This window comes from Neofelis nebulosa, chromosome 4 (genome assembly GCF_028018385.1).
Source record: "Neofelis nebulosa isolate mNeoNeb1 chromosome 4, mNeoNeb1.pri, whole genome shotgun sequence".
NCBI classification, from domain to species: Eukaryota; Metazoa; Chordata; class Mammalia; order Carnivora; family Felidae; genus Neofelis; species Neofelis nebulosa.
In genome coordinates, this window is record NC_080785.1 from 44,697,257 (window position 1) to 44,711,308 (window position 14,052).

A 14,052-nucleotide genomic window follows, 5' to 3' on the forward strand; every position below is an offset into this window, starting at 1 on the left:
TTTTGTACGCCAGAAGATTTGATATACTCTGTTTCAAGATCAGGTCAATCCTTGGTCTGTAACCCAAACCATCCCCCAAAACACTGTACTTACCGGTAGAAAGTGGCATAGTCCACAGTTGAGTGGCAGGTCTGAAACTCCCAGGATTTGAGTTTCTGGCATTCTCGATGAGCTCGGAGCTTTACCTTCACTGTCCCTTGACACAGTTCAGGCACTGGTTTTTTTCGAGGTCTGTTGCAGAACTCATTGGATTCTACCCTCCAGGACTCAGCAAAGTCATCCACATCAAACTTGAAGTTTCCGTCTCCACCAATTAAATCATCACGCTTATGTCCATTGTAGTTGCCACAAAGACCACAGAGTTTGCCCTTGAGATGAGGGGCAGCCATGACTTCGACAAAACTGTCTCCATCCCAGGATATTTCCAAACCTGGAGTAAAAGGAGAGGAAAAGAGGATCAACCACTTCTGAATCTACCAATTATTCCCAAGTGCATATATGTAAAGACACAGTACATATGACTAACCTCTAACAAGGAACACTAAGTGTCTATCCAAATTCCTGTTACTATTTAATCTCACCACATTAAATGTTGTATGACATTACATGAGTCACTTACTTTTTGGGGTTCAGAAGTTTTAAACTGTATAAAGTTTGTCCTAACCTGATACCTTATGTACCCTGGCTTGCCTTGCAGAGGACTATTCATTGACCGTGGTCCTCTAAGGTTTATAGTTTTGCCCTTTCCTATAAGTAATTGTGTTGGTCCAACTTGTGCTTTCATTTATCCAATGATAAGTGAAATGTAGAAATGTAAAGATAACAAAGATGATAGTTTTTAACGTAATCTCCTTTTTATCCAAAAATCCTCCATGCAATTATACCAAATGTCAAATGAAAATTTCCAAGTTATTTGTTATAGTGGAAGTATCAAGGTAATAAATATATAGCTTCTTAATAGATCCTATTCAAAGGAGAACACTTATATAAACACAAATGTTTGCCTCCTCTTTGTTTTACAGACATCCCTGAAACAAGGATGGCTGTTTAATCAATGTTTCCTAGGGTTGAGTTGTTGTGGAACCCTTCCAACCTTCATAGCCCCAAGCTGATCATAAACTTCAACATTTGAGAAGGCACTAGAGGCTACCAGGCCATGGAGGAAAGTTTCTCGTGTGCTAGATAGAATCAGCAGGACAGTACAATCTTGTTCACCAAGGTAATAATCTTCACTCCGGAAGGCAGAAAATATAGGCTTCTCTTAGTTTGCTGAACTGACCATCTAAAATATTGGAGGCTCTGTCTGTAAATATTCATGTTTTTTCAGATACGCTAGCTCAAGACTTCCAAGATCCATCAGCCGATGAAATGACCCCATTGAATAGAATTTCTATATCACATGTAGGACAGCCAGGTTATGTGGTCACACAGCACAGATCAGTCTGACTAAAAGGTCAAGAAGAAATGTTCTCATGTACCTCCTGATATTGTGTGTGAAGACACTGTGCATTAGATAAAGTTGAGGACTTTTATGAAAAGCCTTTTGAGGTTCATTCCAGTGCAAATGACAAACTCTTCTTTCTGGTCAGAGTTTTTCTTTATGTTTCAGGTGTGCATTTGAAGCTTTTCTTACTCTTTTCCTGATATTACCCTGGCAGTGCCTGAGTTTCCCAGCAAATAGACAAAGTAGGTACCAGTTCTGTGACATGAACACCAGGAGAACATCTACAAAAAGCTGATATTCATTTCTGCCCTAGGACTTCTCCTTATTCACTGTCACTGTCTCCTAAGAGTGACAACCCAAAGAAAAAGTTTTTGTTTGTTTGTTTTTTTAACAGAAAAAGAGAAAGTCTTCCCATGTATGTATTTTTAAGTCTTACCCTCTTGGGTTTCTAACAAAATCTAGTCTTTCATTTGGCCTTTTACTGAGCCTCTGGAAAAAGCAACATGACTTTCCTCTTAGAAGACCTTGCAAGACTAGGTTGGTGGACAAATGTCCAACAGATGCTCAGAAGTTGGGGGATAAGGCAGTGATGGGAAAGAGAAGGGCAGAGGAGGAGGGAATGGATGTCGTCTGGATATAAAATTGGCATAAGACAAAATCAGAGTGATGTCAGATTAGTAAGAAATGCCCAGAAGTAAGATTCTAAAGCCAATATTCCCTAAGTCAGAACATGATCCAAGAGGAGAGAAGGCTGGCCAAATAGCATTCCTGTGAGTAGGCCACACAACTGCCACAAGAAAGAGTTACAAATCCACGTTAGGGAGTTATTGACAGAATAAATCTGTGCTGTAAAACTAGGTTTCTCAAGAAATAAACAGGCCCATATGGAAATCACTGTATGGTACATGAAAGGAATGGAAGTGTTCTTAGTACGAGGCAAATGGTAGAGAAGACCTCTTGGTATGGAGAAGAAGTTGGATTCAGAAAATTAAATAGAGTTGGATAAAGAAGCAAGAAAGAAGGTCATAAGAAAGTCTCTCTTAGAGGCAAACCAAGAAACAGACTCTTAACTATAGAGAACAAACTGATGGTTACCAGAGGGGAGGTGGGTAGTGGGATGGGTTAAATGGGTGATGGGTATTAAGAAGGGCACTTGTTAAGAGCACCAGGTGTTGTATGTAAGTGATGAATCCCTAACTTCTACATATGAAACTAACATTACATTGTATGTTAACTAACTGGAATTTAAATAAAAGCCTGGAAAGGAAAAAATCTCTCTCAGGAGTAATTTGATGAAGAGAATAGAGTGATGGGGCAAGATGATCAGAGAAAGGACACACTGTGAGATTATCCACACACTGGACTGCCCTCCTCTGTGGATCTCTGTGACGCAATGGTGTCATCTCCGACAACTACAATTCTCCTATAAAGTGATTTATATTTTTTCATACCCCATCATCGAATACATTATCTGGCACCTAGTGTGCACTCACTAAATGAATGAATTACCCTGTAAATTGATACATTTTGAGTTGAATCTGCAAAGCCAGAGAAATTGTGAATTTCATGCTAGTTAAGACACTGAAATAACAATTTTGAAAAAAAAGACAAGCAAACTATAATATGATTTGTAATAAACTCTCTAAGGTATAGAAGAAACATGACCTCACAAGCCTGTAGCCAGGCAGCTGCCCAGCAAGAGAAATGAGGGAAGAAAATCAATTCCATACAGCATTCTAACTTTTAGAGCATAATTCCAAAGACTTTCCATGTTGCAAAATTTTCCAAACTGCAAATCTCTTTCCTAGACAGTAGGCAAATACTATTCTTCCAAATGCCACAATGGTTGAGAATTTATATCCAAAGGAGTTCCAACATCATTACTGACAATGATATAACAAATTTGAGAGTTTGGGCAACTGAGTTCGTGTGAAATCAACTCACAGTGGACAAGCCAGTCATTATGTTCTTTTCATGCAATGGATTGCCTGTCCGTTGCATGTCTGGGAAGATGCAGACCCACCGTTTTTAGCAAACTCTTCTCAAAACTCTTGACCTCTCAGTCATAAAACATGGTCCCAAAAGTAAGAGAATAATTTGTAATTCACTCTCTCTTCCTCCTCTTTCCTTTGTTATTATTATATTAAGAGGATTTTCACGGACCAATGCTAAGGGATGACTTACCCAACTACAGATGGCTTTGTCTATTGCTATATCATATACATATGTGTTTGCATGATTATTATTACCCTCTACGTGAGTAAAATCCATGCAAAGTAAATTACAATAGTGACAGGCAAAAAAAAAAAGGAATAAGTTATAAATGAAGAAATTGCTCTTTCAAAAGACATTTTAAATAGGCATCTTACGAGATGAAAACATTGTGGAAGTGTTTGAGAGGCTGGGGTTAGTTCTTTCTACAGCTGGGATGAGTTTCCCAATTCCTCTGCACGGGAAACTGAGTAGAAATAACTGGCAGAGTCAGAAGGCCAAAGCCAAAGCACATGTCCCATCTGGAGGTGTAAGCAGCAGCCACATTCCTTCCACTGCATAAAGCGCCTTCCAATTATCCCTTCTCACCAGTGAATGTTTTACCAACTTGTTTTTCACCCTTCAAACGTATGAACGGTCTCCACACCACTGGTTTTGGGGTTGTGTTTTTTTGTTTTGTTCTGTTATGTTTTGTTTTTGGAGGGGGAGAAGTCATTGTTCTTTTATTTTCTTGCTGTTTTTGTTTTGCTTTGTTGTTGTTTTGTTTTTGTTTTGGGGTTTTTTTTGTTTTTTGTTTTTTGTTTTTTTTTTGGTCATTATTGCTTTTGCTGTTGCCCAACTTAAAGACAGAGGAGGTACAAAATCTATAGACATACCATAGTAATGCTTAAACATGGATGGTTTTTCTGTTCAGATTTTATACCAAAGGAAAAAAAAGAAAAAAAAATATATATATAGTCTCCAGGTTCATAAAGTGTAGAACTCTACCAAAAATAAAATAAAAAACCACACTCCCACGTGTTAATGCCTTCGGGTGGAGCTGACGTAACTCTCTCAGGTAGAGTTGATGAAGTGAACAGATGGCAGAAAGGAAATATTTTTAAATTATTCACTAAGTGCCAAGAGTTGGGGTAGGAGTGTGATGGGGGTGGGCAGGGCTTTCTCAAGCTACTAAACCAGCCCCGTGCCCTCTGTACCACCCCGGTTGTTATTAGGTAAGGCAGCTACGGCCTAATCCCACCAAGCCACACGGCCACCTGTGCTCCTCTGCCAAATGATTCCGTCATGAAGTGCTGAGTTCATAAAACACAGGGGCCAAGAGTCACTTCTCCCCACTTCCCAGCCTCCGAGCTGTAGGCTTGATATAAACTGTTATTTTGAAAAAAGTTCTCTTTGATCATATGAGGCTTACAAAATTACAAAAATAATCTATGGGAGAAGAACACTCCAAGGATATACTGTGATATTTTAAGTAGACAATCAATAGGTGATTAAAAAAAAAAATATCCCTAAGGCGTAGTACAGACTGAGATTGGTCTTGGGAGAAGACTAGTATCTGGAAATGGAAGTGTTCCACTCATAGGATAATCTCAAAGCACGGTTCGTGCCCAGAGGAATACAGTTCTTCCTTAGGAAGCAGAAAGTTTATGCTACGGGTAATTGTTCAGCTGGGTATTAAGGGCATCACATGACTTACTTGCATCATGGTAATAGAGATGGAAAGAAGAAAGGAAATTGTAAAACTGAGTTCAAGGCCAAGAAGAGTGAAATTCACTAATCTAATTATGGTGTTTATGATCTATTATTATTTTCCTAGCAGCCTCATCCTTTCACTAATTTTTACAATGTGGAATCCTTACAAGAGTACACTTATTCCATACGGTATTGCCAGCTATGAGGGGAACAGTATCGAACCTCCTAGACTGTTAGCAATCTTCCAGTATCCAGGATCCCTTTGAAAATTGGGCTGTGGTTGACCAATAATTTCCATATCAGTAGAAGCCATTGTGTTCAGCTGGCATGCAAACAGATAAGCAAGGTGCTTCTAATTAGTGCTGTATAATAATGAGCTATCTTGTGCACAATTTACAGGGAGCCACAAACTGTAGCCTTCGTTAAAAGAATGAGCTGAGGCCTATGTCTACAGAGTGACATGGCATTTGAATAAAACAACAGGTGTCTGAATTTTCTGAGGAGGACTAAGCCCTCTAAAATTGAATAAATAGATCTCTTCACACCTGCTACATTCAAAGTGAAGTTGGGAATCCTCCCTTTATAGAATGTTCCAATACATTAATATTTAAATTTTTCTCACTGCAACCATGTTATGCTCCCTAAATAAAAGCTCCCTAAGCTTCTCCTTGGCTTGCTGCCTTTGTTTAGCTAAGCTGGCATTCCATAAACTCAGATCAATTTGTCAAATGTATTTTGGCTTGAAGTGAAACAATTAACAAGGTTCTGAAGGACAGCAGAGAACAGACTCTGTAGTGCTTCAGAAGTGCCTGCTCTATCAAATATTTCCCTTTTGGATCCATATTATCTAAAGGAACTGGAACATAATTGACGCTTTGACACTGTTAAATTCTCACAAACACAAAAAGCAAGAAACATACTGATTTCCTCAAGTATACACCAGGAGAACATGAAGTTCAACATCCAAAAATATGCATTAACCAAAGGTAACATGGAAGGAACCATGATATAATTGAATCTGTAAATGAGCTGAATTCATTTCGGAGGCCGCTATTGAAGGACTGCGTTCTGCTTCTAAGATGCCTCGTTAGCTATGCCATCCCGCAGGCAAGAATTTGAGCCTTCACCGAGCCCCTGGAGTAACCTGCTAGCAACGATGAACAGTTTGGCCTTGGGGGGATGTGTCTAACAGTGGAGTGGGATAGAAGGCCCAGTGGGTCTCAGGTAACATGGGATGCTGAGAAAGAGTAGTGGCAGCACCTCCGTGTACCCAAGCCTGGGGGACAGTGCTTTCAGAGCAACCTAAGCATCTTCCAGTGGAGCTCATGGTTCTAGACATCAACACAGCAAGTACCTTCCCCACGGTCCAGAATGGACAGCACTGCTGGTCACACAGCCACGCACACTCCCATCTGCACACACACACATTTGTGGTTTCCTTTTGAGGATTCCCCGCCCCCCACCCCCCTCCTTGGACAGATGCTAACAAGAAAACTCTTCCTCACAGATGTGAAACTGCACATTATTGGCTGAGCTGGGAGAAACACTGACAGTTCCAAACTGGACATCAATGTCCTAAAACTGCAACAAAACATGAGAAAGAAGTTATTTGGAGCGCACAAGTGCTATTTTCGGAACGAGGATGTCAGCAGATTACAAGGGTGGTGTGACTGGTGCCGGACTGCAAGGCTCCGCGGTTTGCAGATTTCTCCAGCTATTTTGTGGTATCTTCCAGGTCTCAGGAGGAAGCCCTGGTGAGCAGGGATGAGGCAACGCCTGCTGCAGAAACACTGAGGCGGCGTTGCTGTGCGGGTTCGTGAGGCAGAGGCGACAGCCAGAGGGACCCAGAAGCCCACCTGCTTTGGTCGTCACTTTCAAGAGGTAGCCATCCAGGTCGATGTGGAACTGCGGCGCCTGGCAGGGCAGCGCGATGCGCGAGCCGTTCCAGCGCACGGTCAAGTGCTGCTGGAGGCTGACGGTGCTGGAGCCCAGCACCAGGTCCACAGACTTGGTCCAGGAGAAGGAGCGGGTCCTGCGCGCGTCGTTCTTCACCAGCACCTGAAAGGGCGAGGCAGGGGAGGAGCAGTCTTTTGTCAAAACGTACTGACACGTCCCCTGAAAGTTAAATGTCCGTCCGTCAAAAGTGTTGTAGTGGGGATCTCCGAATACCGTGCAAACGCCAGGCTCTGCGGATGAGTGAGAGACAAAAGCAGGTCATAAAGGATTCAAAGGATTCAAAGAGAAATCAGGGGTCCCTGCAATAAACCTGGAGGGAGCACCTGCCAGGCAAGGGAGGGTCTTAGTAGAGATGCACTAGTGGAAATCAACTTAAAAAAAAAAAAAAAAAAAAAAAAGAACTGGTTGTTTTCAAAGTCTGTGCCAAACCTCACAGGGCATGCAATATTTCAGGTACTTTTATACGTGAAAGTTATTTATAACACTTCCAAGTTTTTAAACCATCTCTGTTTTGGAGCCTTGATATACTTCTATGGTCTTAACATAAGCTATGAAGAAATAAAACTAAGATAATTTTGTGCACAGAACTGGCCTCACTGCATAACACATATAAACAAAACCTAAATAAATAAATAAATAAATAAATAAATAAATAAATAAATGGCAGCAACATAAATGACAATAGAGCAAAGTAATAGTATTATTTCCATTTAACTGATTCAAAAACATGTGGAAACATCGTATTCTAAATGTTACTCATGGGTCTTCATTTCTTAGAGGTATTGTATTTCATTTTTTAGAGGTATTATATTCAACACCCATGTATTTACTAAGGACAAATAAACAGAATTGCCAAATAGATACATGTTTAAATACCACTAGGAAACAAAGTACTAATAAAATTAATAGTCCCTGTGTTTTTTACAAATATAAGGTTCGATATTTTGATCTGTGTATCAAAATCTAAAATTGGGGAAAAATAAATTGTAAAACCCATCATTTACTACATTTAGGAAATTCCAATGCATTCATCACTTCAAAATACCATTCATTCAAATATTTGTGAAACCCAGGTAAAGTTTTACACTTGGAGCATCTCAAAAAGTTTTAGAGAAAATTAAACATCGTTTCTTTTTCTTAAACAATATTTGGCATTGATTTGTTCTCCACGTAAAGATTTTTTATCTGTTTTCAGGGAGGCATGAACAACCAGGAAATGAGGAATTCATTTAGGTAAAGCAGCCAACATGATGAAAGAACTATAATCAAAAGATCAATTTCCAGTTAACACCAGCATAGGTCAAGAATATGAAACTATCCTATAAGCAATTGCTCTGAATATGTAAGAGAATAATTAAAAGTCAATACAGAGGGAGGATGTGCCAACTGATCTGATAGGACCAATGGGATCCAAGGCAACCATGTGCTTTTAATTTCTAAAGTGTTTGGAGAGTAATGTTGTTTTGTATTATGATACATTATGTCGTTACATATGTCAATTACATTGGACTCCATATAAATCACATGTATTTGCAATTTGGTAAATTAACTGCCTGTTCTAAGTTAGCTTTCCTTGTCAATAACTCATAGAGACTCAAAAAGATACAGATTTTTGTGTGTAGGATAGTTCCAATGAACAAATACTCCAAGGAATATATAAAAGGCACTACTTGGAGGAAGAGGGTGGAAGACCAGGATGAGGAGAGAAGCTTTGAGAGCTCAGCGACAAAATTTTAATTTACCCTCCATTTCTGTTCCTTTCTTGTCCTTAATCGTTTTTTCCTTGTGACTCCAACTCCACCCCCCACTTTCCTAATCCTATATCCACCCCCAACTAGTGTTCCCACCTATCTAACCAACCCATAATGAACGTTCCAGTCCTCTCTCCACACGATTGCTTTCAAAATTGTCCCATCACACATTTCCCTCACATTCTAACAAATGGAATCTCTCCCTGGCATGAAAATGCTGGTTTTTTTCATTGACAGGGGGCAAGGCAGTTCTTGGGACACCTTGCCACCAAGTGGCATCAGGAAAATTATAGTTCTGGGTTAATACTATCATGTGCCACAAAAAGACTTGTCACATGACCACCAGATGCACCAAATTCAAGAGAAGGGCTTTTTCAGAGTTTTTAACACACCCAAGAAATCACCCAGAACCAATCAAGGTTTTTGAGCTTTCGAGCTTGAAATAGATGGATCTCAGCCTGGAGAGGCCAAGGCACTAATGGAGGAGCTGAAATACTCCAGAAGAAATCCTCTCTCAGCTGGGAGCAGGATAAGGAAATGCCTACACCACCTGCCCAGAGTCTGCAATTGGCAATCCTCTCCTTGCACCATGGACAATCCAGGGCTTCTGCTGGTTTTCTGACAACTGCAACCAAATTATTATTAATAAAACCAGTAAGAGCTAGCATTAACTGAGGAATCACTACCTCCCCTAGTGCTGTTCTACATGCCTATTGATCCCGGATACATTGTAAGAAAATGGATATTTAGATTGTCTCCTAACATTAAACAAACAGCTAAGCCCTTGGTAGTAAATCCATAACATGAACTATTATCTAGTCATTGAAAAAGTTTATGAATCATGTTCACTATTAAGGAAATACTTATGACATGTTAAGTGAAAAATAGGAAACAAATTTCTGTCTACAGGATCATCTTAACTGTGTTAAAATAAATACACACACACACACAGAGACTGTAAACTGTGGTTATTTCTGGGTGGCAGAACCATGAGTGATGCTTTTCCTTCCTTTCTTCCTTTTGCTTTTCTGTTTTTTGTTTTTGTTGTTATAATTTTGTTTTTAAAGTCAAAATGTGAGCGCTTGTACATAAGACCAGTTAAATGACTGAGCAAATCCTCAAAGAAGCAACAGAAAATATATAGCCTATGGTGGCCCCAGGGAAGGCTGAGCTTACTCATAGCTGGGCAGAAAGCAATGAGGGACATCCAGGGGGACCAGGCGAGGGAAATCATGTGTGAACAAGGCTGTCAGGAAAGATATTTTTCAAGAGGCCCTAACTTGTGGAAGAGAGGGGTTTGGAGATCAGAATGATTTTTCTGTGTAACAGCAAGAGAGAAGAGGCCAACAAAATTTCATGACGAGGAAGATGCTTGAAAATTATGTGTTGCATTTGGGGACATTTGTATCATGAGCTAAAATAATTTTGAAACTTGGGCCCTTTTTCCTGGCACCTCAAGGTCCCCATGCCAGATCCTGCAGGAGCAATGAGCATGTGCACTGGAGGATGGCTTAAAGTGCGAATCTCCAGGGACACACAAGCCACCTAGCTGGAAAGGACAAAAGCTAGACAAACATTTAAGGGACACAAATGAACATTGTAAGCTCATACCATTTTTTTTCCAGCAGACCCAATGAAATGAGCTGCAATCCAAAAAGTCCAGATGTCTGGTCACACTATTCTGGAAAGCTTGGAGTGATGGTTAGAGCTAGATAAATGGACCATTCTATAACTAACCTTGTTTGAATGTGTCTAAGTCAGAGGATGGAGAGAAAAATTCCAATTTACAAGTAGTGGTATGTTTTTTTCTAAGTCCTTTAAATAAAATCATCAAATGTCATTTTTGGTTTGGTTTGTTTTCCTCATATGTACACAATGTCTAAGCATAAAAAAACATTAGAAGTATATAAACCCAAATATTAAGAGTGGGTTTTTCTTCTCTTAAGTAATAGAATTATATGTGACATGTATTTTCCTCTTTCTTGTTTATGTGTATTTACATTATTATTTACATTACATTTCATGATTTACAATGACTAGGTATACTTTTGAAATAAGAATATTTGCCTTACAAAATTAAAAACACTGGATTAAAACACATTGCTTTGATGTTCCATGCTTTAATAAGATTGCAACGAGAATTAAGAGAGTCAGGCTGTTTCTAAAAACATAATTCCAATATTTTTCTCTTAACCTCATCAGGTATAGGTATTTCAGCCACTGGTATATTTATTCTAATGAAATGCCTTCCTTCTGAGAGCAGGGATTATTCTCAAAACATCAGTCAAATAAAATTAAGGGAAAATTATACAGAACGTTATAAAGAAAGTAAGAGAAATCAAACAGACTCTAAACCCCTCTCCCCAAAACACAACCAAACAAAAACAAAAGAGAAAGGAAGAAAAAAAGTACCATTCATGGTTCTGCGACCAAGAAATAACCACCGTTTACAATTGTGTGTGTGTGTGTGTGTGTGTGTGTGCAGTGTGTATGTGTATTTTAACACAGTTAAGATTATCCTGTACATGAAATTTTATTTCCTCGTCACTTACCATGTCGTAAGATTTCCCCAGTCATTAAAATCACTTTGAAAACATAGAAAATGACTCTCATCCTCAGTCCTTTTCTCCTGCAAAGAGGAGGGTTTCCCCTACTCATGGCACCACAGCACCACACAGATCAGCACATTTCCAGAAGTGTCCTAACCACAAGAAAGTCTATCAAATAAAAAACGGTTTTAAACGTTTCTCAACACAAATTGCAGGGAATCAGGCCCTGTGGGATTCTGGGTCCTTGGGTCATGCAGGGAACCCCAGGTGGGTAAGCTTCGTGATGATGTGCCAAATTTGGGTAGAGAACCAGGAAAGGGTGGGATTAGAAACACTGCCCTTAACACAAGCCCTGATGCTGTTGGTCTACGCTCCTCCTGAACATGACGTAAGCCTCTGACATAAAAAGGCTGCGAGTGCCCCAGCAGAAACTGAACTTCTGCATGCAGGAGGCTCTGGCCTCACGCACAGGTGTCCCTGACAGCTGTTGCCCTGTGCACTCCAGGGGCCAACAGATGCTCCAACAAGCGGCACCTGGATTCCTAGAAGATTTTGCATCTTTGTCTTCTTAACTAAAAATTTAATCTAACTTTACTGTGCGAATGGAGGCGAGGGTGAGCAGAAAGCCGGTAGTAGGTTTCTTTCTACAAATCTATAATTCACCAGACAGACTTACAAATCTATATAAGAAAAACTGATTTTCAAAAGTTGAATAGGCACCTGAAACTAATATACATATATATATATATATATATATATACAGTATATATACATATATATACACTATATACATACACTATATATATGTATACATACATATGTGTATATACATGTATATATACATATACATACATATACATATATACATATATATTATATATATGTATATGTATGTATATATGTATATATAGTGTATATAGTATATATAGTGTACATATATATAGTATATACTATATATACCTATATATACACTATATATACATATATATATAGTGTATATATAGGTATATATATGTATACATATATAGAGGTATATATAGTGTATATATATAGGAATATATAGTGTGTGTATATATATATACACACATATATTAAGTTGAGTAGGGATACCGTTAAGAATGTAAAGTTCTTTTCACATATTTTCCATACACTCACCAGTCTCAAACAGAAAATCAAAGAAAGCAGTCCATACCTTCAAGATCTAATCTGAAATACACCTAACCCCAAAGCCATGGCTGACTTTCTAGGGCCTCCCCAACGGAGCCCAGTGCTTCCTCTCACCTTCCCCCCTGCAGTAGCCTATGCCTGTCCCACACTTGACAGTTCACAGTACATGGATCCTTCACTTCCTGGTTCAAATGCCAACTCCGCACAGTGCCTTCCCCAATGACGCAGCATCCCTCTAAGTCCCCCAAGCAAAACTGACCAATGGTTCAGATTATCTGGGACAGCCTTAACTTCAAATGCTCCATCCTACAGATGCACTATGTTTTTCAGTTTGAGGGTTAAAAATGTCACCACCAAATCCACTGCAGACTTATGATAAATCAATTTCTTCCATAACTTATAGTTAGAACGTACCCTTAACTCCCAAATCAGGTTTTAAACTCCTTATATGTAAGTTCTGTTCTCAGTGCCTGGCACACTTCCTCGTAAGTTGGAGGTATATACATACGTATTACATGGATTCATCTTGCATTACTCACAGCAATGCCTGCTATAATACAAGTTAGCTATCCATAAATATTTGTTGAATGAATGGGTTAATTAATTAAAGAATACATGCTAGTAGAAAAAGCTAAACTGCCCACACTGAACTTACTAAAATAGATGGGTAATGACTAACATACAGCAGGTTATCAACAGGATTTTTCTTAACCAGTTAACTAATTGGATCATTCATTAATGCTCTCAAAAAAAAGGAATTAAGGCTGCAGATGAAATTAAGGCTGTTAATCAGCTGACCTTGAGATGGAGAGATTATCCTGGATAATCCAGGCAGGATGAACATCATCACAAGCATCCTCAGAAGTGAAAGAGAAAGGCAGAAAAATGAGCGTCACAGTGACATAGCACAAGGTGGACTCAGCTTGCCATCGCTGGTTTTGAAGACAGAATAGGGTCTCAAGCCAAAAAAGGTGTTAAAAGCCTCTAGGTGTTAAAAAAGATGAAAACAAACAAAGAAACAAACAAACTAACAGGTTCTCCACCAGAGCTTCCAGAAGAAACACAGCCCTGCTGATACCTCGATTCTGCCCATTCAGAACCACTTCAGATTCTGATCTTCAGAACAATATGTGTTATCTCAAGCCACAAAGTCTGTGGTAATTTGTTATAGCAGCAATAGGAGACTAATACATTTGGTGATAGCTGAGGTGAGTAGTCTAAAGTGACTAGTTTATGCCAGGAACCATGCCAGACGCTTTCCACATTTTGGCTATCCCCTTTAATCCTCACTACTTCTCTGCACGCTGTATATTATCACCCTAATTTCTTAGCAATGCATTCAGAGACATTGCCATGTTGCCCGTGGTCACTCGGCCAAAAGCAGTAAAGACAGAGTCCAACCCAGCTCTGCAGCTCTGAGGCCAGTGCCTTCCTCATCACCACTTGATGCCTCCACTTATACCCTGTACACAGCATCCTGCTCAGTGGTTGTTAACTAGCT

The 14,052-nt window shown here is 39.4% G+C and overlaps 1 protein-coding gene across 4 annotated transcripts in view; it reads right to left on the reverse strand.

Annotated features, from left to right (window-relative positions):
- The window catches only part of BMPER (BMP binding endothelial regulator), a 254,725-nt gene that overhangs the window by 72,478 nt on the left and 168,195 nt on the right, over window positions 1-14,052 (reverse strand). For 3 of the 4 annotated variants that reach the window (XM_058724623.1, XM_058724621.1, XM_058724622.1), the window contains 2 exons: window positions 6,985-7,314; window positions 94-430 (listed from right to left, as the gene is read on the reverse strand). In XM_058724623.1, the coding sequence (XP_058580606.1) occupies window positions 94-430; window positions 6,985-7,314 (667 nt within the window). The remainder of the gene's footprint in view (window positions 1-93; window positions 431-6,984; window positions 7,315-14,052) is intronic. The other variant, XM_058724624.1, reaches the window with a different exon arrangement.